The sequence below is a fragment of the Typha latifolia genome, chromosome 9, assembly GCF_019914945.1.
Source record: "Typha latifolia isolate L0001 chromosome 9, TyphaL0001v2, whole genome shotgun sequence".
NCBI classification, from domain to species: Eukaryota; Viridiplantae; Streptophyta; class Magnoliopsida; order Poales; family Typhaceae; genus Typha; species Typha latifolia.
In genome coordinates, this window is record NC_133094.1 from 798,515 (window position 1) to 822,221 (window position 23,707).

The following is a 23,707-nucleotide window of genomic DNA, read 5'->3' on the forward strand; positions in this document are numbered from 1 at the left end:
TTAGTTGGTAGTTGCTGCATTAACTTGGAGGTAATGAAAAATGGCATCAGAAATTGAGATTTTTAGTAAGATTAAGTGCAAATATATTAAACTTTATTTTAGCCTTCTCATCTTGGGTGTAGCATTTGTTTGATATCTGATTTCAAGACTACTGCTGCTATAATGTTTGGTTACATCCATGGGAAATTGTTTCACATTCGATAATTTACAAATCAAACCCATTCTTCTAGTTTTCCAAAAATCACCCTCAACTTTTCGAAATTCTTTTTGACATATTATATAAAATAAATTTCGAATTACTTCCAGCTCCGTACACTATGCTTCTCCTGCAAGTCATGAACTTCTCCAATACTCGAATCTCCATTCCTTAAAAAGAATAAAGCTTTATTAGTCTTTGGAAGTCGCTCGCTCTCTCTCTCTCTCTCTCGGCCATGTCGGTATGTGTTGCTCCAAAGCCCTAATTTGTCTCCCTATCTTCTCTCAGAAACCCTAACGGAACCATGGTTTTTTGCTGCTTCTCGTTTGGTTTAGATCTTCGAGTACAATGGTAGCGCCGTGGTGGCGATGGTGGGGAAGAACTGCTTCGCAATCGCGAGCGATAGGCGTCTCGGTGTGCAGCTCCAGACCATCGCCACCGACTTCAACAGGGTCTTCAAGATCCACGACAAGCTCTACATTGGCCTCTCCGGCCTCGCCACCGATGTCCAAACTCTGTGAGAATTCTATTTCTTTTCCTTTCCGTTTGAATAAGATCTCGTCTTTAGGTTTTTGATTTGGGTTGTCTCGCTTGTAGATATCAGCGGCTTGTCTTCCGGCATAAGTTGTACCAGCTTCGAGAAGAGAGGGATATGAAGCCCGAGGCCTTCGCGAGCCTCGTGTCGGCTTTGCTTTATGAGAAAAGGTTCGATCTTTGAGCTTAATGTATTGTACAATTTTCGTATTTTTGGACGAATTTTAAGCTAAACAGGTTTGTTTTTGATCTTATAGGTTTGGCCCATACTTTTGCCAGCCAGTAATTGCTGGATTAGGAGATGATAACATTCCGTTCATTTGTACCATGGACTGCATTGGTGCCAAGTATGTATATTTCTCTTATGTTTAATGTTCAATGCATGTCTATAATTTTAGAGCTGTTTCTGTGATGCGGGTGGTTTATAATTAGTAGTCTTGAATAAGGAGATCTGCATTAGCTGAGCATTCTGCAGATCTTTATAGGGCTCTTTTCATAGTTAAGTTGTCTTTGTGTCTTGATGTCAATTCTGAGATACTACTACTGAAAAGGCAGGTGTAGGATTATCAAGACATTAATGTATAATCCATGTGTTAGAACCTGTTGATTTAGATAGTTGAAGGAAAGGATGCTGTTTATTAATGCTTTATTAGGTTAAATTTAATTTTCTCTGGATGAATGAAGTGCAAGGCCAATCTAGAATAACAACCTTCACGACAGGCTTATCACAGTGGTAATTTAGAGAAAGAGGCGATAAATTTCTATAGGTTATTTATGAAAGAAAAGATCTAGTGATTAGATGGCTGTTAGAGATGCCATATGTTAATGGTTTTAGATATCAATGGACCTTCATAAGGGGCACTAAGCGAGTTGCCTCAAGTTCTGAGTTGTCAAGCCATCATTTGTAGCGTGAGTTTACTCAGCTATGACTTGCTTATTTATTTCACTTTTTGTCTAGTTGACCCTCAGCTAAATTTTCTGTCTTGACTTGGGACTCATCATGGGATTATCTCTTATGCAGGGAGCTAGCAAAGGACTTTGTTGTTTCTGGTACAGCCTCTGAGTCTCTCTATGGGGTTTGCGAGTCTATGTATAAGCCCAACATGGTTAGTTGTCAGTATTAATAAATTATTAAAATAGCTATCCTGCCTAGCTTGGATGACTTAATTTGCGAATCATTTAGCTTATTGCATGTTTGTGTTCTAATGCCATAAACTTTGTAACAACATACTTCTAATAATTTATCTTAAAAAACATACTTCTAATAATGTTTTATCTGTTCACCCAGTATATTTTGGAACTTGATGAGAGCTGTTCGTGTATCACTTGCATGAATAAAATTACTAAAGTTGGTGAATCAGTATAAAATACAAATCCTTAAAAGAGTTATCAGAAAGTTATGATTGTAGGTATTTTAAAAATGGTTATAATTATCATAAAATGACTTGATGAGTTCTTCTGTGTTGTGACATAGGAACCTGACGAACTGTTTGAGACTATATCACAAGCACTGCTAGCATCTGTCGATCGAGATTGCTTGAGCGGTTGGGGAGGCTATGTTCTTCTTGTGTAAGTTTAATCCCTTTCAACCTCTTTGGAATTCTGTGATGTATGTAGTGTCTTGACTTTTTTCTTTCTTGTATCTTAATATGAATGTTCAACCAAAAAGTTCAAGCCTTATCGATTGCAACAGTTCTTTTCTCTCTCTCCCCTTTTGTATGGAAGAACTTAGGTTTTTCCATGATAGATTTGGATTTCATTTTCTCCTTTTAAATTCTAATCATTTAGATAGTTTGACAAGCAACTCTGGATAATATCAATTCCATGAGCTTTATGCATCCAATATTTGTCTCACAGCAATCAGTCTTTTTGGGTTCCATAGGGGCCCCATCTGTTAACCCCCACATATATTATTGCTGAACAATCAACTAAAAGAGTCTCATTCTTCCTTAAATATATGTTAGCTTATGTTGGGGTTGTTTATGTTATCCTGCAAATGATATTAATAAAATCCCAATATTTATTTTTCGGTGGTTATAACCAACTGCTAAAATGTTCTCTTTATTGAATACTTGTTTACTTGCATTGGCTTGTTTTCAGGACACCGACTGAAGTACAGGAGAGGATATTGAAAGGAAGGATGGACTGATCCAGCTTCTTTACTTTTGTTTCATATCATCCTACTGGACCACCATCTTCCTACAATCTTAGGCTGCCTTGCGCACAGATACCGTGTTTTAATAGCGCTTTTCTCTAAGATATTATCAGTCTCAAATTATGTTTTTTACTTTCAATGCTCTTGGTTCAGTGTTGTTTGACCAGAAGTAGGAATAAATACCAGTTTTATCAAGACTTCTGTTGCAACTCTCGGTGACTACCTATTGTTTCGCATATCATTTGAGACGCTTCACATAGATGCTGCAATTTTTCAATTTTGTCTCCTGTTACTAGTCGCAGGCAATATTTCGTTGGTCGTGCAGAGGATAAAGTGATTGCAAATTAAGCCCTCGGTTTTATGATCTCCTCTGATTACGAAGTGGAATTATCTTACAAATACAAGGATATGGCCAGGGTAATGTTAGCTACTGCAGTAGTTATTCTTACATCGAGATAACCAGGGACACTTGTTTGATCTAATTAGCTAGGATATCCTCATTGTCTCCTTAATTTGAGCATCTATATTCGTTACCTGCATCAGCAATTATCTAAAACTTATGCAGATGTTGTTATCTGAAATAAGTCCCAAAAACAGGAAGAACGTAACAATTTTTGATAGATATAAGCCACGATTATTTCTATCGAGGTGTATGGCTTGAGCTCTCCACAAGCATGAGGAAGAAAAAGGAGCAAACGAGCAAATTTACACCTAAAACATAAACCCTGAAAATTTTCAGCAGTAACTTCACAGAAGTAATCTCTGCATTGACTTCAGCGTTACAAACAACAACAAGGCACCCTTCTGTCAACATCTTATATACAAGGTGCTGAAGGACCTCTAAAATAGTGTTAGATCAAACAGCAATATGAGTTTTTAGGGGGCTACCGACTCTTGTTGATTAAACGCAGTAAGCTGGGGGTTTCATGGTCTAGATTCTCACTTCAAAAGAAACCAGAATTTACTAAAGAGAGTGGGAGGAAGAACAAATTTTCTGTACAAGCCAAGAAGCAGAGATAAGGTGTAGTGTCGTTTATGTTTGACAGCAGGGAATTGAAGAGCGAAAATTGCCATACAAAGCAATAAGCAACTTGCAAGCAAGTTAAGCGGCAAGTTAAGAAGAGCTGACAACCTCAGTTTTTCGGATTAAATAGCAAAATTGTATCCAAATAAGTGTGCTGTTAAGATTGTCAACCTGAATAGCAACAGAAAATAGAGAATTCACAGGTCGTCATTAAGGAAACTGATCAAGAGAATGAAGGGGGAGTAAACTAAGATTAACTGTAGGCAATCAGGAGGCTTAACAATGGCTGACAAAAGTAACAAATGGAGTGGTGACATCAAACAATCAAGGTAGGGTGCACTGCTGGAAATACTAAAGCAGAATTTAAGCAATATATGAGCGTGCTTAAGCGACAATATTGGAACAAGATGTATCTGAATTAGATGGCCAACAGAATAATACAACTGCAAGCTTAGATCTCGCAAATGCACAAGGAAGATCATGCACTACCAGTATGTAGTTACATCAAAATGGATACAACAATCAAAGTAGAGTGCGCAAGATACAAAAGCAGTATGTAAGAATTCCTAGATGACAATGTTGGAACGAGCAGCATCTGAAGTAGATGTCAAGGAGGATAATACAGCTGGAATCTTAGAAAGTTTTTGAGAATGTTCAGGTGGTTGGAATTGAAAAATGTGCGTCAATGTGTGGAGAGACTTATAGGATTATCAACAAAGAGTAATTAATAAGAATAATTCTGTAGATGGTTACCTTGTTATGCAGTTAGACTAATGTGCAAGTATAACTAATGCAGATATATAACATGTCGGGAAATTTTGTCATGTAGAGTATCTGCATCAAAACAGGTCTAACAATACACAAATGCATCAAGATTCATGACGAAGCAAAGAAGATTGAACATTTTACCAAAATAATATAAGTATAGAAGGCAACAATGAGTAATTTCAAGCATCTAACATCATAGACTAAGCTCAGAGAGCCCAATTCGATCTTAAAACATCCAAAAATTTCTCCGTTCTCATCCAAAGGTCTTTGAGAGCGTCAAACAAAGCAATGCAAATAACCAGTTACGAGCTTTCCAACATAACAAAAGAAAGAAACAAATAATAACGTCTCAAAACCCTAGCTTGGTGCGACGCCAGTGCCTGCGCTTCGCGTTGTACCTGGAAAGAGGGCAGCGAATAACAAGCATCAATATCGTATCGTAAAAATCCAGAAAACGAAGAATAGATCACAAAGTAACCACCAAAAAGGAATCAAATTTGCTGATTAGATAGAGAGAGAGAGAGAGAGAGAGAGAGAGAGAGAGAGAGACCTGATGGTGTTGTCGGTCCTCATGCGGATCCAGTGGGGTATGGGGCGGTTCTGCCGCATCTTCTTCGCGAGCTTCTTCTTGATCATGAAGGTCTTGTGCGACGGCTAAGAGAGAAGGAGAGGAAATTAGGATAAGAGAAGAATAAAATCGGAAGTGAACCTTGAAACGCTAAATCTAAATCCGCGAGAGAGAAAGAGATACCATGTTCGCTGCTGCTGCTTGTTGTGAACTCAACGAGCGGCGACGGCGAAAAACCCTAGCACGAACGAGGGGAAGAGCGGTGAAATATTTATATGTTAGATAGGCACATGTCTTTCACGTGAAATTCTTTTTATGAAAACTTTGCGAATAACACCCTAATCTTTGCCAAAACGAAGTCTCCAACAACAAGGCTCACCTTCTGGGGGAAATTTGTTGAAAATGGTTAGGTCCTTTTGTAAATTGGCAGGTTTGAACTGCGAAAAGAGGAACGTTAGGGCGTTATATGTAAATGCTCCCGTTTACAGTTTACTCTTTGGTTTGGACGACTCACTTCTTACGTGGGCTTCGGCCTAGGCCCAATAGCCTCCTCCTTGACAAACTCGCTGCCGATTTCTCATGCTCGGCTTGCGAATCGACGCCGCATTCTTCACTGCCGTCTCCGCTCGATGAGGGTGAGATGGTCTCGGGGCCTCCGCCTTCTCTTAACCTCGAGGCGGCTCTCCTCCTCCGCCGCCGGAACCGGCGGAGAAAAGGCGGTGGCATCGTCTTCGTCCGCAGGAGCAGCCGACGAGGGGGCGGCGAGGGGGGAGGCATACCGCCAGCTCCAAAACCTCGATTTCATGACGGCTGCTAAGATCCTATTCACGACGCCTCCCAAGCCTAAGAAGTTCGGGTACTCTACTATACCCACCTTTCCCCCATTTCTCGCTTCCTAGGGTTTAGGGTTTAGGGTTTTGGAATTGATCTGGGAATTGGGTGGCAGGCTCGATTTCCATCTGGTGCAGCTCTTCTTCGTATGCATGCCTTCGCTTGGTAGGAATTCTTTGATTGTTGCGGCTTGTATGCGAGTAATTATTGCCGTGCTGGCGAGAAAAATCTGATTTTTATCTTTTATTAATTCAATTTCTGGGGATGCAGCGGTTTATTTGGTGGCTCAGTATGCGCGATATGAGATCAGAAGAATGGAAGCGGTAATATACTGGTTTTCTTCTTCTTTCTCACTTGTTTTGGTATGTGTTGCTTGTGGGCTATATGTCGTTTGATGCAACTATGATCCGTTTGGTTCTCAAGATATAACTTCTTGAGCCAAAAGAAATGATTTCACCCTTTCTGGAACAAGGCATGGTCAACCCTTTGCTCTTTAGAGGAAGTATAACCACTTTTCATATATGTCATTCTGCAATACCTCAAACTGATCTGAACATTCTAGTTCAGACCAAAATTGGATCCAAACATTACTAATTCTTGATCAGATTTAGTTGATTGATTTTCAAGTGTATGTTAGCTGATCCTGATACAGCTCAATGCAATGAATCAGAAACTTGATTTGTATCGAAACAGCTTGGGTTCAAATTGTATTGAGTAGTTTAGTTTGATTGCAAGGTAGAAAAAGGTTTCTCTTTACCATATTATGTCATCTTTCATCATCTAAATAATGTAAACTCACTGAGGTGAAGTTGTATGTCGCTACTTACATAGTATGTAAGATGAAAGGACCTGATAAGCTTAGACTATGCAAATGTTTGTAAAAGAACTTCAAGTTTGATATCAATATAATCGATTTGAATGTTCAATGATGTCTCATTATTTTTAAACTGGAGGTTCAACATATGCACTGTGTTTTGGGCCTCAATAACATTAATTACCATCTTCTCTCCTCTTTATGCAAGAATATATCAGACTTGTTGCTTACCCTATTCGTCATTCTTATTCCTAATGTAATGTTCCTGTCGAATCAGACAATCAAGCGTTGAATTTTCTAAATCATCAAATTGGAGATAAAGTGATTATTGTTTTCCATATATCAGGAAGTGGAGCAGAAAAAGAAACAAGCCGAGGAAGAAGAGAAGGCAAAGCAAGCTGAATTGGAGTCAGTTGAAGAAGATTCTGATGTAAAGTTATCAAAGGTAATAGTCAGGTTAGATGCACTAGAGGAGGTTATAAAGGATATCGTGGATGAAAAGAAGAAAACTCCACCTTCCAACTTATCTACAGACCAAGAGATTTGCAGGAAGGAAGCAGTTGCACCTACTGACAAGAGTGGTGATCCTAAAAATAATTCTGCAACCAGTGAACACAGGACAAACAAGAGCAATGAGAGTATCAGTGGATCTCACCCTCCAACTAAGGTGGCAACAACAGTGGGCTCTAAGCCGCAACCAGAGACGGTTGGGAATGCAGAAAAGGGGTCTGGTGTATGAGAGATGATGTCATACGTCTTTGCATCTGTAAACGGTACCTTGCAATGTGAGTGGAACTGGAAACAATTCAAGAGGAAAAGCAAAAGTGTTTTGCCCACGATATATTCTAGCCATGTTGTCTTCTTTGCTCGAGGAACAAAGTTGATACATTCCCACTGTATTTTTTTTTCTCTCTATCAAAGTTAGAGTCAGCATTGCATGGCGATACTATTGAATCTTCCTTTTTTCTGATAAAGAGAGAATCTATAATATCCGTCTACGAATCATAAGACTTGATGATGAATCAAACTGGAACTCATAAGCTGGTTCCAATAGTTTGTCCTTCCTGTGGATGTTATGATAGAACTGCACAATATGTCATAGTAGGAACTGATAGTCTTTTTTTCTGAGTGATGTTATGTTCTTAGGTTTGGGAAAGTCAACTTCTTGATGCTCTCTGTTTCTGCTACTGCATGAGCCTGCACTCTCATTGCACTAGTCCATCAAATGTAGTGGTGCTCTTGGAAGCTTCTGGCATGCATAGATGTCATTTTACTTGTATATGTAAATACAATTCACTATTGTTTTGGGTATGAGAGAATAAAGAGCTTTTACTATTTTAACTCCGTTCCTAATTTTTTTTACACATGTAATTCATTCTTGTATAGAGATATAACGTTAGCCTTCTTGTGCTAATAGAGCCTAATATGGATAGCTTGAAACAAAAACCGTTCCTTATTCCCACGTTATCCCCTAAAGCAAACTTATTCCGACAACTTATCCGTGCCTAAAACCCCTTACTAAACCGCTAAACCCCAGCCCTAATACCCAATGGCTCGCTTCCTTCGAAACAAGCCATGGCTCCTCTCCCTCCTCAAACCCTCGCCTTCTTCTCCTCCTTCTCGCTCCTTCCTCTCGGAGCCGCATCTTTCCACGTTCGACTCCAACCTCCTCCGGATCCTCCGCTCCGAGATCGCCTGCCTCGCAGATTACCGCCCACCTCACCCGGTAATCACCAATACCCCATTCGCAATTTCCTCTCAAAACCTTCTATTTTCTCACTCCTCTCTCTCTTTTTCTCTCTCTTCTTAGCCTGTCTCCAGCTTCAAATCCTTCGCCGTCGAGGACCACCCTGGCGAGCAATGGATCCGGCTCAGGTCCAAGCACGGCGCCGATGACATCAAGGTCGACGCCACCATGTTCGACGGCGCTGCCCCAGTTCCGGAAGCGCCGCTGTTCAAGAAGGTGGAGGCTTACGAGAAGGGGCTCCGACTCCATATAAGCCTCGTCGTCGAGGTGTCGAGAGGCGAGGAGAGCGATTCAGTTCTCGAGTTCATCTGCTCTGCGTGGCCCGACTCGCTTGTTGTGCAGAAGGTTTTCCCTCTTCGTCGGAAGGGAATGGCCGTGACCCCCTATATGGGCCGCGATTTCAGGTGATGCCCTTATTTCAAAATGGCAAATTTAGGGTTTCTTTTGCGTAGTTGCAAATGTATGATATGCTGGCTTGAAGATTATCCTGGATTAAAAAAAGATAAATATGTGATTTTTTTTTTGTTGCACTTTTAGAAATTGCCCTTATAAAGTGAATGATGAGAAAGTGGGAAATGCAGTCTTTTGAAGTTATTATTGGTAGATATTCCAACCTCTGATCCGTTATCAGGGCTTTGGGGTCTGATGGCAAAAGAAGGCATACTCTTTTTTCTGGATCTGTAATTTGGTTATGACATGATGGGCAGGGAGTTGGAGGAGGGGTTGCGGAAGTCAGTTCAGGAATACCTGGAGGAGAGGGGCGTCGATGATGAGCTTGCAGAGTTCTTGCATGAGTACATGTTGAACAAGGATAAGGCAGAGCTTCTACGGTGGCTGATGATTGTCGAGTCATATGTCCAGAGAGGCTGATAAATTATTTAGGGTTCGCATCTATTCTCTATCACTTGATTTGTTTCTACTCTACTTATTCATTCCACTAATATTTGTGCCTTTGAGATTTATGTATATCTTTGAATACTATCTTGATAAGGTTTCTGACCATGGATACCTATCAAATATATCCTGATATGGTTTGCTTATGTTATACCTCACCCAAAGCAACTTGAGCATAGTTTAAAAACTATTCATATTTTATATTCTATAAAAGGAAGAGGTTAGTTTTGACTCGAACATGTCTAACATCTTGCAGTTTATTTCTGGGATGGGTATTGTGCACCTTAACATTTAAGGTCAGTCAGAAGATTTCTTTTAGCAGTTTGGAAGATAAGTTCCATGACATTCCTTTACAGTTCAACTATTTATAGACATGGATATCATGAACGAGAATTGTGATTTTTTATCGAAGTATTTACCTAATAAGTATCATAGACAGTGCGATTTCATCTCCATATAATACACTACATTGCTACAGATCGTCTCTTAAAAATAGCATGAGGACGTATAATGCCTCCTGATTCCATATGCTCACTTTCGAGGTACTTAGCATACACTTTTATGCCATTGATGTGCTGTTTTTGGGCCGAGACCAATCAGGTTTGGCCCAGTCTCAAAGATATCTAGGAATCAGTCAAAACTTGTATTGATGACAAAATAAGACAGCTTGAGGACGGTAGTTTAATTTCAAGTTGAGCATTTGTATTGCATGCAGTGACATGGATCACTTGTGCCAATTGTCATTACTTGTATTTGTTGATATCGATCAGCTACACAATCTTTAATGCAGCAGTTGGAGAGTGGGATTACTTTGGCTTGGATAACTTTGTTTAGTAATGAAAAGTGGCTTAAAGTGCCATCTTTGCCCTTCTACATTATAACACTCATGGAATGATAGCAAAATAGTACTCCTGTCCAACACACATTGATTTCGACACCACTATTTTGGGGTCAAAGCCATATTAGTGGCTGAATGAGGTGTTTATCAACTAACAAAAGCATCATTAAAAGCAGTCACGCACTATTTTGTATGTGGTTTGCGCATATGCAGTGTTGAAAGAAATAGCTAATGCACTATTTTTGCATGTGGTTTGTGCATATGTGGCAGCGAAAGCAGTAGCTAATGTTAAACAAGTACATCTCCTGGTTTTCAGGTATCAGATTTTAATGGAGATCATGTGGGGGCATATAGAAGCGTGTTAGCTGCAGGGAAGGCAGTTCAGGATGGAATATAATGCCATCTGTGGATTCTTATACATTTTACTGTGCAAGATCATATACATATTTGCATCAGTATTTTGAAAAGAAAAATTAAAGTCAGACATTTGTTCAACAGAGGGATCTGTAATAAGCACAGTTGACTAATAACTCCATGCTCTACCTTGTAGATCTCCTTATTTTCACTCAAAACTTTGTACTTGTTTTCTTTTCTTCTTTTCATGTGACACTGGATGGTAAAGGAAGAGAGACATAGTTGTTCCATAAAACTTGTTATGCTTTGGTCCATCTCACTTGTCTGCTAAAGGTGTAGTTGTTGTATCTACTTGATTTACCATGATTTCTGGAAACTTTTCTTTATGGGTTGTTGGTCTAATTGATTAGTGTATACTTTATCCTGTTCTCGAGGCATTTGTTTGGAATGCATTTAGAATATTGTTCTAGTAGTAATTATAACATGCAAATAATAGACGAAAAATGATATCTTGTTCCTAGCTCTCGATCAAGCCTACAAGACCTGTTCACTTTTTTCTTTTTCTTTTTTTCAATTTCATGATTTAGGCTAGCTCTTGTCACAATCTCAGTTTGGAAAAGTAAATTTCCTGGAGATCTTTCTTGCTTGTTAAGTCAAATAGAGGAGAGCCAACTCAGAAGCAACTACACATAGATACCATTCAAAGTTCACATTAACTATTTGGTTCAAATTTTGAGATATATGGAGATAGTAATCTAGCTAGGAAAGCAATATTTCCTAGTTAATTACCTTTATGATGCCCATCTCTTAGGAAGATATAAAGGAGTTAATAGTAGCAGTGGAGTCGTCAACGAATAGATTACCATCTTAGTTACAGAATATGCTGCTCGCAAGAGTAAGAATACCATTATTGCATTGATGAGTTACAAATAGGAATTAATTGACTAAGTTAGAGAAAGTGAGCTATTCATCTAGAATTATTGCATTCCATTCATACATAAAATCAAAACAATGAAGATAGACAACACCAAATTCAAACAAGATCAGAGTTACCAAACTACGAACGATCAGAAACTCAAATGATGTGCACCCAAATTAAGAGTACAAAGTTAATATTAGCTCAAAGGTTAATTAATCACTGCTCTTAGAGCTTCAAAGTCAAGTCAAGCTTAGCCACTTCCTCTTGTCTAACATTCAAATGACTACCACCGGCTCCACCATTTGCGCCGCCGCCGCCACCTTCCCATCTATACCCGGTGGCCGCCGCTGACTCTTCAAATCTCGCTGCCACCGGCCCCCTCGCCGCCCCATATATTTCCTGCGAGTAAAGTCGCCCGGCGCTCGCCTGCCGGTTCACGATCGCCGCCGCCGCCGACCGGCTCCACCCGTGCTGCCCGTAGACCCACCCAGCAGCTGCTGCGGCCGTCGACGTCCCAAAGTACGGTTTATTCATCATCGAGTGCACGTGGATGCCGAGCGGTCCACCGCCACCACTTCCGGCGGCGGCTCCGCCGCTGCCGTACGGCCCATGCAGAGGCATCGTCGCCATGCTCGGCGGGAACCGAAAGTGGTCGACGCCGAATCCAGGGAAACCTCCGCCGGTCCGTCCGGCGGCGCCGCCGCCGCTGCGTTTCGCGAGCGTTCGCTCGCGCTTGTGCGCGTTCTGGTGGCCGCCGAGCGCCTGCGAGCTGTAGAACTTCCTCTGGCAGTAGTTGCACGAGAACACCCGCGGCTCCGACTCCGGCGAAGCCGCCGCTGCCACTGCCACGCGGGGACTCTGCTCCCCGCCGCCGAGTACGCCGAGGAGGTCGAGCTCCAACGCCGGCTCCACGTCACCACCTTCCTCTCCTCCATCTTTCCCTTCTTGATCACCTCTCTCCTCTTCTTCATCTATCTCCATGCAGCATAAGCGATTATTATTACTACTCTTCTTGTGCTCTAATGCTTCGGAAACTGAGATGCTTGAGCTCTCAGAGAGACTTCTTTCCATGAGAATAAAAGAAATAAATAAATAAATAAAAAAGAAGTTTAGTACTTTATCTTCTCCTCCTCCTCTTCTTGTTCTTGCTTCTTATAAAGAGATTGGAGAGCATGCATGAATGGAAAAAGATCAATGCAATCCCCCAAGAAAGGAAGTAATGACCAGCTGGTTAATTCGATGGCTTTAATGGGAGAGTTTTATGCATAACAAAAAGCAAGATGGTTGTGAGAAGAATCTAAATCTTGCAAAGAAATTAAACTTACATGGCTTTTAATCTCTTCAATTCCCCTCCCCTTCTCTCTCTCTCTCTCTCTCTCTCTCTCTCTCTCTCTCTCTCTCTCTCTCTCTCTCTCTATATATATATATATATATATATTTAAAACATTCCTTCTTTTGTGGGATTCTTCAAAGGAGTTGTCCAAACTTGACAAGAACGATGGGTATATAAGGTATATGATTGGCGAGAGAAGATTTAATAAATTTTCCATATAATTAATATTATTTGAGATGGTCTTCGAGATGGACTTAGTCCTGACCAGTCTTGTAGCTCACTAGAATTGGATTCAAATATTTTGTATTCTTTATGTACTCATTAATTGCGTATTATACAGTGCACTTGGTAGAATAAAGTTTGGAGATTTGGTGTATGAGGCGGTAATTACTGACGTAATACACTCTTAATTAAATGTAAGCGTATATGGCCATATACAAAGTTCCAATTGATTTTTTCCATTTGCTTTGGCATGCTTCACACTCAACATAATTAATGCCCATAATTAACAAGTTTTGGCATGCATGCACATTGGTAAAATTCAGAATTTGCTTGCCTAACATATATATATATATATATTTAGTTGAAACAAACTAGCACATTAATTATTTCATGAGAATTTATATATATAAATTGTTGATTAATTTGCTTAATTCTGATTAGAGTTATTGTGAAGCATTCTTCCTATGCTGACTCATCTCCTTTAAGGTGGTGAGTTCTACTGGCAACTTTGTTTTTGGTTGGAGGATAAGATTAAGAAAAAAACCCATCATTCAATTAAGTGTCCAATTCGTCTGCACTTGTGCCAATTGGGTTTAGCGAAGTGGAGTAAATTTCGACATTAAGCAGCCAATTATAAGCAGATATGCCAACGCGAGCCACGAATGGGGAGACTCCACGTGGCGAGACGAGATCTATCGAAATCCGACAGGTGGCCGACAAAGAACCATAGAAGCTGACGTGGAACAAGGCACATCCAAGTGCTGTCCTACACTGAAACAAACTCATTTGTGGAAACTGTACCATGATAGCCATCACGAGAAATAATAAGAGTTCCCCATCACCACCGGATGCAACCCCTGGCTGCAGCAAATTTCTTGCATCCGGCAACTTGGCGCTCTCTGACTGGCTAACAAGTTAGTTTACAAACAACCCATCGCGAGGCATTCGTGCAGACCTAGCTGCAGAGAATCTGGTGCATTATACAAGTAGCCAAGTTATTAGATGTGTGGGTGGCTTCTAGTGTTTCCATTGACTGAAAATGTCAAAGTGCTTAAAAGTGCAGCACACTTCAATGTAGGAAGATTTTCCCTGCTAGAGATTGTCTATTTTGATCAGTTAGGTCATATCTTATTGGGATCTTAAGGTCAACATCTGCCCCCCCATGTTTATCTACAATAAACAGTGGAGGAGAAGATGTCAAACAAGAACAATGGCACAAGTTAAACAAGGCCAGAAGGCCAAAAATTCTTCTCTGCCACCCTCAATATTGCAGCTAGATGTAAAGATGAGTAACAATTTTCACAAAGTAAGGCTTATTTAAAAATTCCACCTTTCAACATTGAGAGTAATTTGCTTGCACAGAAAGAGATTTGGCCTTTTACTCTGAGAAGTTTGGAATCTCAACTATTTCTTCAATAATTGACTTCTTGTCCTAAAAATCTTCTCCACTTATCTTATCAATCCTTCCACCACTTAACTAGAGTTTAGTCAGATTACCTTCTTACTCTGACCACATCAATCAAACTGAAGTAGGAGGAGCAAGATGCTCCTCACATCAGGGGTTTAATTTATTCATAACATTACAGCAGGGAGAAGATAGCAGTCACCATCCATGAGTGCAGATAGCCATCAGCAGCTTAATCACCTGGAAGTTGCTTCCAAGTTTTATTCTAGTCCTTTGCTAGGTCTAAGCAGCTCATTGGACTGAGATAGAGACCCACCTCTAGTATGATCCAATTACCAACTGGCCTTTATTATTTGAGTTACATCTGCCTTACCTCATCTCATCTGTTCTATTCTGGATTCAGTAAGATCTGCTGTTCGTTTGTCCAAGGCATGCATGGAAGAAATCAACTAATGAGTAACATAAATAAATATATAAGAAAAGGTCAAGAGATGAGGATGTTTACATCATTTGCATCATTAAGTGTAATCCATGATTTATACCCAACATTTCTGATACTATTAAGTTCATTTGATATACTGAAACAAGTTATGTGAATTTATAGTATACAAACATTCCTTTGATTCGAAGGTCCAAGGTTCCACAACTATGTCCTCATTAAAGAGAACATGATGCCAAAAGAACAACAAAGTTTCCATGATGCATGATACAAACTCCACAACTATCTCTTAGTTTATGCTAAAAAAAGGGCTCCTAGCAAATTAACTGTGGCAAATATAACAAATTAATGAAGCTCACCAAGATGCTCTTCTGATGAAAGAATAGCTTAACCATAAAGCAACTTAGTTCTACATGGAGAAAATACAAGGAGAAAATGACATGATAGTACTCAATTGGCTAGGATAGACATCCACTCTGCAATATTAATTCTGAAGGCCATTTTCTTATCAAACTTCCTATATGACAGAATCAGGATAGCAACATCAATGACTTTGAAAACTATTAGGTTATCTCGGTCTTCTTTAACTGCTCTTGGATCAAGACAAATGAAATATAGACCCAAATCAAGTTTGATCCTATGAACAGCTGCCCCTGTTGATTTCTGTTTGCATGTGCTTTACCTCAATCTAGACCACATCAATTTAGTATCTGGATTCAGTCAGTAGAAGAATGAATTTCTTCTGATTATCCTGTTCATGGGAAAAATCTACTACCAGATAACATTGAAAAATTTGTCCCCCTATTTAGAAATCAAAATAAAGTTAGAATGCTTACATCATTACATTAGGTAGGTTAGATGTCCATATCCATCAATCAACAAGTCATGCCTCACGAATAATGGTATAAATCCAAGGCATAATTAGTTCAATCTCCATAAGAGTAGTACTTCTGATTAGTCCTACCATGGTAGATTCTTTAGGCTTGGATGTTGATCCACTGAGCACATTTAACGTTGAAGAAAGAAAGTGCCAGACTAACAGACAACAGCAACTGATGAATCACAACTAAAAGACCTCTGTTTATAAATGTTACGAGTCTGCTGATCTGCTGAGAGAGTTTATTCTCAACCGCAAACTGTAAGATTTTCTAGTCAAATGTAGAATCACTTGGGAAATTGGTCATCCAACAGGCAAGAAAACTGTGGAAGAGATGAAGGTAGAGAAAAAGATCTAGTCTCCTCACAGAAAAAGATCTAACAGGCAAGAAAACTGTGCTAGACAAAGCATCGACATTTCATTAAGAATAGTATGAGTATTTATCAAGTGAATGAACATCTGATTCATGCTGCACATAATGGATTAAATGCACCCACAAGTTTATGTAATCTGGCTGGAAATTTTCATACTTTAGATGTTGAAAGAAGGTAGCACAGTTCCAAGACAATGATTGCTGAACTACCAAAGAAATGTGATAAAATTAGAAGAAAATCTTACTGATCTGTCAATGGACTAAAACTCCTCAACTAGAGAAGTTAAGTATGCAATGTGAAAAGTGCAGAGGGATCCCCATCAGGTAATTAGGAGGTTATGCATTGCTTTAGTGTAAGTTGAAAAGAAACAAATTTACCTGGTAATTTAACTAGTTCAAGTGGAGAATCTTCATATAAAGCTGAAGGAACACGAGCAAAGATGTATGCACAAGAACCAAATATTATCAAGTGAAGAATAAAAGGTTCTAAAACTGTATTTATCAACTGCAGAATAACTTGTCTAAAAAGACTGAAATATAGGATACATTATTGATAAGATGCAGATTTTCTTCTTCTGCTTGAATTAATCAAACTTCAGAGTAAAAAAAAAAGAACAAAAGGCTACTACAGCAAGTGATCTCTCCAGAGTAAATTGATTCTTCCAACTTACGCCAAGGTTTGGCTATCTTCTTTGAATTTGAACAACATAGTGATGCAAAATTTAACTGGAGTCTGGAAGCAAGATTCAATTCAAAATTTTCAACATGTTGGGTAGAACTTTATTATTTGTTTCATCGCCATGGATTTATCATAAGCAGGTCCAGAAATCTCAATATCTGATTGGACACTTGTAGCAGATGTAGCCTGATAATTTCAGAAGAATGTGTGGAACTTGTTAAAGCAGTTCATCCTCACATAGACCATAGATTCTATCTGACAAAAGATATCTAAAATAATGGACTCAAGTATCAAAATACTGTGTGATGGTATGGCAGATACATGATACAGATCTTGAAAATGATGGCTAAAAAAAACATTCTAAGGAGATTATTGAATTATTGATCTATCATAAAAGCACTTATAGTCCATCACCATTGCCTCAAAAACTACAATCCTCCTAGATAATATATATGTATCCCCAACCAGCTATTCAAAAAATCAAAGAAGTTTAAAAAGAATATAGTAATCAAATATAAGCGACTAGCAAAATGAAGTATCCATCCTTCACAAGTGGTGATGAATGATGCAACAAGAGAATATAAGATGTGAGGACATTTGATTTCTTTCCAACTTACATTAAGGGTAGATAATCCTGTAGTACCAGGATTCTTTAGTTGCTCAAGCTGCCTCTGTCCTCTTCTCAATAGGTACTCAATGTAAAGGAAATTCTTGCGATCAACATTCTTTGCATTCTGGCGGAATTCAGTTGAAACAACTGACTCAACCCTGCGACGTTCTTCTGGGGCCTTCTGACGAGCTGCTCGAAGAAATCCTCTATACAGACCTAAGACCTGTCTTTGCATGCCGGACAACCGAGACCGGGGTGTCATCTCATGCGTTGGACTTGGTCTTACTGCCTAATAGAAGAAAATCTTGTGAACACTATAATGTTTCAATCTGTACATTTTACTTCGAAAAAGGAGAAACAACTTTATAACAAACTTAGAATTAGGAATATCAAACAATACTTTCAACTATTTTGCATATAATATAAGAATTGAGTCAATGTCATGAGAGACCAAAAACATATTACTCTGCAAATTCTCAACATGATAGCATATTTAAATATGGACATTGTTGCTCAGCAACACAGTACATTTCAAGCAATCTATGTTAAATTTTCAAGATCATAAAAACAAAGTCTACATGTTACACTTCAAAGACAAAACTATAAGAACACATCAATCAGATCAAAACATCGAGTATCCAAGATGTAAGCGTTGAACATGCCCTAGAGAAGCAATCTTGTGCACAAACCAATCTGACAAAAGCTTTGATATGGGTACCAATATTCATGCGCATCTTTTCTCTGGAAAAAAAAATAGTTCTTCAATGATATGTTTCATAAACACATCGAAAGGTTTTGCAGAAGAGTTCGGAAGGATTTGAAAGCGGGAAGTACTTGGTTTATAGAAGTATCGAATTAAAAAACAAGAAAGAATGAAAGAAACCGGATTAAGTGGCTATAACAGTGAGATCCATTACAAACTCAGGGAAATACGTAAAATTTAAATGCGCGACTCCAGACTGATCACTAAAGGGAACAAAAAATCCAACTATATTATCCTCCAGAGGAAGAAATTAGTCAAATACCTTCAAGAATCGATTGGAAAGATAGGATCGCCTGGGCGTATAAATGTGAGAAATACCCGAACCACTAATGGGGAGCAATTTTTTAAGTAATCTTTTCCCCTTCTCTTCTTCGTAACCCCAGAACCAACGGCCAAGATTGCGTGCTTCTGTGTGATGCGTACGGCCCAGAAAGTGCCACAAATAGAAATGCAGCAAAGTTGTTCGAGGAAATGCCCGACAAAACAAACAAGTTCAGCTCCTCTAAATCCTTATTTGGGTCTCCTCTTATTCTTCAAAACTACCTCTCTCTCTCTCTGGTCCCACTTCCCTCTCAAAAGCCCAGTCTCAAGGCTACAAGATGAAGACTCACAAGGTAAGATCTTTATTTACTCATTCTTCCTTTTTGATCCATTTCGGACAAAATCCATCTCTTGTTCTCTTGGTTTTGAGGCTTCCATTTGTAGCTTCTTCCAATTTGCTGCAGTTGTTTTGTGACAAAGAGTTTATTTATATGTATGCTTGTCCATTTCAACTATATATTCTCCGTCATGCCTATTTATGGAGAATTCAACGTGATCTTTGCTTTTTTGTTACTTCATAGGATCAGAAATTTGGAAAGTTTGGATTTCTCATAGGAAAGTCTGCTCAATTATATTGTGGCAAATACTGCTTGTATTCTAATAATGATTGGAAATATCCTAAATAGATATCCTACAAAATCCGAGTAAGCATTTGTAAGAAATTAATTTAGGACTTTGTGCCCCCAATACATATTTGGTGATGAATCTCTGATTATAGTCCTCAAAGGAAGGGAGAAAAAACAGGAAAGAGGAAAAAAATTTGGACATTATGATAGAACTGACAAAGAGATAAATTGTTGCAATCTTAGAAAACAATTAATGCATTACAATTTCATAGATAGTGTCATTGCACTAAGGACCTGAAATCACTGTATTGTTGGAGAAAATGATGCATTAATTTGTTACAATGCCCATTCAGTTCATTTCTATGCCACTTCCATAGAAAAAAAATATTAGAAAGAGAATTTATCTTTTTTCTTTGCAGTCACAAGGAATTCTTTTTTTTTTTAAGGGATATAATTTTTTTTCCATCTTGAATAATTGCATTGCAATTATCTATGGCCGCTAGCTCTCAATCATGTCGACTCGTTCAAATCTCTGTGATACTGATCTATCCAACTCTTTATGATTTGAATTTCTTGCCTCCTTTGTTGTACAAGCCATTCAGGATCTTCTTTTGTCGCAAATCTAAAGTCTAGATGATGAGCTCCTGGAAGGAAACGAAGAAATTATAATTAAAAGATGATCAATTGCACTCTGAATCTACTATCTGTAAAATGATCTTAACGGGGTCATGGTTTTAGTTTATCTTTTGGCACCTATCTCATATATGAGCCATAAGATTGTTATATTGAATCAAAAAGAGAGTTGGTCATTGCTATATTTGAATTTAGTCATATTTAGTTTTCTACAAACCTTCCTTTGTGACAAGGGCGAGAATGCTAGTTGATATGTTTTTGAGTACCCTACAATCCAGAGAAAACAATTGTCAAAGATAATTACTTTAACCTAGTAAACACTCAAGCTCACCGACATTTAAACATATGATTATGTAATAGAAATGACTAATGATGATAATGAAGTGGATCTTACCCTCCTCTACTCCAAGGGTCTCTCATTCCATTGGAGAATATTATGTTGCTTCCAAATCTCTTAAGAACCAGATCAATTCTCTGTTTCATGGCAAGCATTAAAAACAAAACAATGAGAAGATAGCAAATAGCCTGAGATACATGGATGGTATGCATTTATAATGTGAACATGTAGTCATGTTGCCTGAAAATATACACAATTGACAAGAAATTAATTGGACATTGTTTCTGCTTGTTAGAGTCATGTCTATCATTTTGAAAAGTAGCAAGAAATGTTCAAAAGGAAACAATTACTTACATTGCCGCCATATTCTGTAGTTATCCAATGCGGTCTTGGTCGAACGCCATACTTCTCCATGCATTGGTCTCCAAATTCCTCATAATTATAAGTTGATGGCTGGAACATGCTTTCATTAGAGCAAGTCATAGGCATGACCATCTCTGTGCATGCCTACAAATAAGCGACTACTTCAACAAGGGAACAGAAAGAGAAAAAAAAAGAAAAAAAGAACTGCAATCTTATTAAAAGTAATTAAAACCCTATGAGAAGAAGCACATTATATAATCCCTTCAGTCCAAAGTGGCACATGTATTTACATGTATTTATAAAAGCGAAAATATAGCCAAAGCACAGTATTTGTTCATGAACCCTTTTATCCAGTGATGTAAGATCATGCATTAACTAGGATACATATAGAACTGCCACCAATACATATCCAGCTGCAGAATTGAAAAGAGAAAGGTCTTACCTGCCAATCCCAACCGTGGAGGCCATGAGGATCTGCTCCATTTTCGATTTCGAAGCATTGTTTATCACCAGAATAATTGTAATACAAGCTTGCAGCTGCAAACACCTTATTAATTGTGTCCACCCCTTGAGGGAATCCATCGATAGTCTTGCACATCTATGTGATTCAATAGATACATTCATTAGTTTACAAAATTTGTTGCACAACTTAGTTACAGAGTTTTTTTTATTAAGAATTGCAGACTTGTTTGACAGTGAATGCAGATGTTTATTTGAATCATTAATAGCATAAATATAATGCTTGCACCATAGATTAATGGTGATGCTATTACTAATGTACTATTGCACTGAAAGTTTGCGTAAAACAATTGTCAGATTGTAGAATGACCTAGAAACTTTTTGCTGTTCAACTTGTAAGAAAATAATACCAAAACTTCAGATGAACTTAGAACTAAAAGGTACCTCTTTGACAGGATAGGCTGGCAAAGGCATAAGAAAATTTGCTTGTGTTGGATAATCAACCATGGCGGTGTATACAAATGCGGTCCATAGCCAATCTCGGAACGAGTATACTGAACTAACAGGCCTGCAAAGATGCGGTTGCCAGTAAGTTTCTTATAAAAAAATTGTATTCTTTTGTTGTTTGAACATTAGATACTCAATTAAAGGCCTAAAGTTTTTGCTGCATTATTGCCTTCTGACATTTTTCCTTCTTGTGTGTTCGACCTGATGGTGTTAAGTCTCACCATGTACAGAAAAAAAAGGGGCTACAAACCATAGGGGGAAAAGGATCTTCCAGTGAGAGGTCATAATTATAAGGCACAGAGTCACATCTAAACCCAAATTTAATGATCACGAAAGGGTTGCCCATAGATAAGCTTCACCTATCTTGTCTCCAGAAATAAAGACTCTAATTAATGTGAAAACTCAGTTGTAGCTGAATGCTAAACTTGGCGAAAGGATTAGCTGGTCAGTTTTAAGATGTTTAGTTAACAAACAGGAGAACTTACTTGCAGGCTCTGAAGGTCTTACTGAGTTCCAAGAGCCCCTTTTTATCAGCTCCCTTTGCAATCAGCTCATCCCAACTCTCCTTAATGACTTCAAAGCAGTTGGAACTCTCATCCTATAAAGATGCAATTTTTTTAGAAGATAGTGTAACTAAGCCACTTCGCAACAAATGGTGATGCTAACAATTTGGACCTTGTAATCTTGGGACACCCCATCATAAAAGCTACTCCATGGAGTAATGTAGTCAAATTGCAAGATTGGGGCAGATGATGCCAGGGCACCAATGGCTACATGGGGATACTTTAATCTGAACCATGCTGCTAACACTGAAATCAAACAGAGCTCATTAGAAGAAACAGAAAAATACACTTGTGTAGCTCCATTGGTTGAAAAAAATAGTGACAAATTGTGCTCAATCAATAACTAATCCAAGCCCGACAACCAAAGAAAACTCATAATTGTAAATTGAATATACTATACCGAAGATCCAGCTCTTGGCCGCAAGAACTACTAAATGAAAAGCTTGTGAAGAAAAACTTACTTCCTCCGTAAGAACCACCAAAGACAACAACAGGAGATGCCTCCGCAGATAAGTTCTGCTTCAAGCTTCTAATAAGTATTGCATAATCTGCTAATGCTTGAGTTGAAGTAAGATAACCTAAAGTATCTGCAGAATTATACGAGTCCTTCCCAAATGGCATTGACTCCCCATAAAACCTATGCTATAAACATAAAAATATGCAACCAAATTATATATGCATATCTTAAGAACACAAAGCTTTTCTCCTAAAAGTTTCAAATTTACCTCAATGAACACAAGCAGTGCATTGAACTTGGGTGCGATATCGAGCATGAATCCGGTGTTTGCCGCGAACCACTCGATGTTGCCTTCGTTCCCTGTGTAAACAAAGATGGGAGCAGTGTGAACTGGACCCTTATCCCAGTATGTGGAGTTCATGAGGAACTTTTGGTAGAAGATATTGGATGAGTTTGGTTTGAAAGTGAAGTGGTCTAGTTGTTGTGGGAAGTAGTGAGTAGCGAATGGAAGGTTAGAGTTGTTTGGCTTTTGTGCTCTAAGAGCTAAAGATTGTAAACTTGAAGCTCTTGGAGAAAAGATTGGTAAAGAGCTTACTGTTGATAAAGATAGGATAGTTAGGAGGAAGAAGAACATAGAAGGAAGACATGAAGCTAGAGCCATGGCCATGTTTCCCAAGTCTAGAGCTCAAGAGGGAAGAAAGGAGAGAGGAGTATAAGAAGGATTAATAAGGGGATAGAGAGGAAACAAAGAAACATAGTCATGTTATCTTTGGCTTGTTCTACTTTGTTTATTTTTTCTTGCAAGTTTCCTTCTGATGACTACCTTAGTACTGATTGGCTCTGGAATGGTCTCCATGACTCCATGTCAATATCCAAGTTTATAAATCATCGATCCAATCGGAAGCAAACTTGGATTTATCAATTATTTGTCTTAATTAATTTATATATTATTTATTTGTTGGTTAACGACTTAAAACTTTTATGTCAACTGATTATGGACTAAATACCTCTTTTGGTCCATAAACCCCAAATCAACAACATCTTCTATTTCACAGCTCATATGAAAGGAGGACGACGTTCACGTGAGGAAATAAGGACTATTTCGTCCTCATAACCTTCTTACTTTGACTTGTCATATTAACGACTGGAGAAGTTTAA

General features: G+C 38.6%; 7 protein-coding genes across 11 annotated transcripts; 3 read left to right on the top strand and 4 right to left on the bottom strand.

The window, feature by feature from the left end:
- The first annotated feature begins 295 nt into the window (after positions 1 to 295).
- On the top strand, positions 296 to 3,080 carry LOC140795762 (proteasome subunit beta type-3). Its single transcript, XM_073148522.1, has 7 exons — positions 296 to 437; positions 532 to 713; positions 794 to 901; positions 988 to 1,077; positions 1,752 to 1,836; positions 2,205 to 2,299; positions 2,831 to 3,080. The coding sequence occupies exons 1-7, from the start codon at positions 432 to 434 to the stop codon at positions 2,877 to 2,879; spliced, it is 615 nt and encodes a 204-aa protein (XP_073004623.1). The 5' UTR covers positions 296 to 431; the 3' UTR covers positions 2,880 to 3,080.
- Positions 3,081 to 4,812: 1,732 nt separating this feature from the next.
- On the bottom strand, positions 4,813 to 5,523 carry LOC140795589 (large ribosomal subunit protein eL39x). The gene is made up of 3 exons (XM_073148261.1): positions 5,429 to 5,523; positions 5,228 to 5,331; positions 4,813 to 5,075 (listed from the first exon to the last, which is right to left on the bottom strand). Exons 1-3 carry the CDS (start codon positions 5,429 to 5,431, stop codon positions 5,027 to 5,029), a joined length of 156 nt encoding a protein of 51 aa, XP_073004362.1. The 5' UTR covers positions 5,432 to 5,523; the 3' UTR covers positions 4,813 to 5,026.
- Positions 5,524 to 5,751: 228 nt separating this feature from the next.
- LOC140795240 (uncharacterized) lies at positions 5,752 to 7,834 on the top strand. Its single transcript, XM_073147700.1, has 4 exons — positions 5,752 to 6,101; positions 6,192 to 6,241; positions 6,347 to 6,399; positions 7,237 to 7,834. Exons 1-4 carry the CDS (start codon positions 5,875 to 5,877, stop codon positions 7,627 to 7,629), a joined length of 723 nt encoding a protein of 240 aa, XP_073003801.1. The 5' UTR covers positions 5,752 to 5,874; the 3' UTR covers positions 7,630 to 7,834.
- A 421-nt stretch (positions 7,835 to 8,255) lies between these two features.
- LOC140795241 (uncharacterized protein At2g39795, mitochondrial-like) lies at positions 8,256 to 11,018 on the top strand. Of its 2 annotated transcripts, XR_012110269.1 has the most exons (5): positions 8,328 to 8,616; positions 8,701 to 9,041; positions 9,345 to 9,520; positions 9,788 to 9,827; positions 10,686 to 11,018. XR_012110269.1 is itself a non-coding variant. In XM_073147701.1 (4 exons), exons 1-3 carry the CDS (start codon positions 8,440 to 8,442, stop codon positions 9,505 to 9,507), a joined length of 681 nt encoding a protein of 226 aa, XP_073003802.1. In that variant the 5' UTR covers positions 8,256 to 8,439; the 3' UTR covers positions 9,508 to 9,520; positions 10,686 to 11,018. The 2 variants fall into 2 exon arrangements, 1 of the variants encoding a protein (XP_073003802.1); XM_073147701.1 differs by lacking the exon at positions 9,788 to 9,827 and having other exon boundaries at positions 8,256 to 8,616.
- A 671-nt stretch (positions 11,019 to 11,689) lies between these two features.
- Positions 11,690 to 13,047, bottom strand: LOC140795226 (uncharacterized). Of its 3 annotated transcripts, none has more exons than XM_073147676.1 (2): positions 12,968 to 13,047; positions 11,690 to 12,705 (listed from the first exon to the last, which is right to left on the bottom strand). In XM_073147676.1, the coding sequence occupies exon 2, from the start codon at positions 12,621 to 12,623 to the stop codon at positions 11,868 to 11,870; it is 756 nt and encodes a 251-aa protein (XP_073003777.1). In that variant the 5' UTR covers positions 12,624 to 12,705; positions 12,968 to 13,047; the 3' UTR covers positions 11,690 to 11,867. The 3 variants fall into 3 exon arrangements, with proteins under 3 accessions (XP_073003777.1, XP_073003776.1, XP_073003775.1); XM_073147675.1 differs by having other exon boundaries at positions 11,690 to 12,702; positions 12,968 to 13,039; XM_073147674.1 differs by lacking the exon at positions 12,968 to 13,047 and having other exon boundaries at positions 11,690 to 12,956.
- A 3,706-nt stretch (positions 13,048 to 16,753) lies between these two features.
- Positions 16,754 to 18,844, bottom strand: LOC140794708 (succinate dehydrogenase assembly factor 1, mitochondrial). Of its 2 annotated transcripts, none has more exons than XM_073146841.1 (3): positions 18,606 to 18,844; positions 17,588 to 17,869; positions 16,754 to 17,156 (listed from the first exon to the last, which is right to left on the bottom strand). In XM_073146841.1, the coding sequence occupies exons 2-3, from the start codon at positions 17,840 to 17,842 to the stop codon at positions 17,052 to 17,054; spliced, it is 360 nt and encodes a 119-aa protein (XP_073002942.1). In that variant the 5' UTR covers positions 17,843 to 17,869; positions 18,606 to 18,844; the 3' UTR covers positions 16,754 to 17,051. The 2 variants fall into 2 exon arrangements, with proteins under 2 accessions (XP_073002942.1, XP_073002943.1); XM_073146842.1 differs by having other exon boundaries at positions 17,588 to 17,865; positions 18,606 to 18,723.
- A 599-nt stretch (positions 18,845 to 19,443) lies between these two features.
- LOC140794709 (uncharacterized) lies at positions 19,444 to 23,391 on the bottom strand. The gene is made up of 10 exons (XM_073146844.1): positions 22,818 to 23,391; positions 22,554 to 22,734; positions 22,205 to 22,338; positions 22,015 to 22,127; positions 21,467 to 21,590; positions 21,006 to 21,161; positions 20,555 to 20,707; positions 20,258 to 20,337; positions 20,081 to 20,130; positions 19,444 to 19,874 (listed from the first exon to the last, which is right to left on the bottom strand). The coding sequence occupies exons 1-10, from the start codon at positions 23,214 to 23,216 to the stop codon at positions 19,741 to 19,743; spliced, it is 1,524 nt and encodes a 507-aa protein (XP_073002945.1). The 5' UTR covers positions 23,217 to 23,391; the 3' UTR covers positions 19,444 to 19,740.
- Between the last annotated feature and the right edge of the window lie 316 nt (positions 23,392 to 23,707).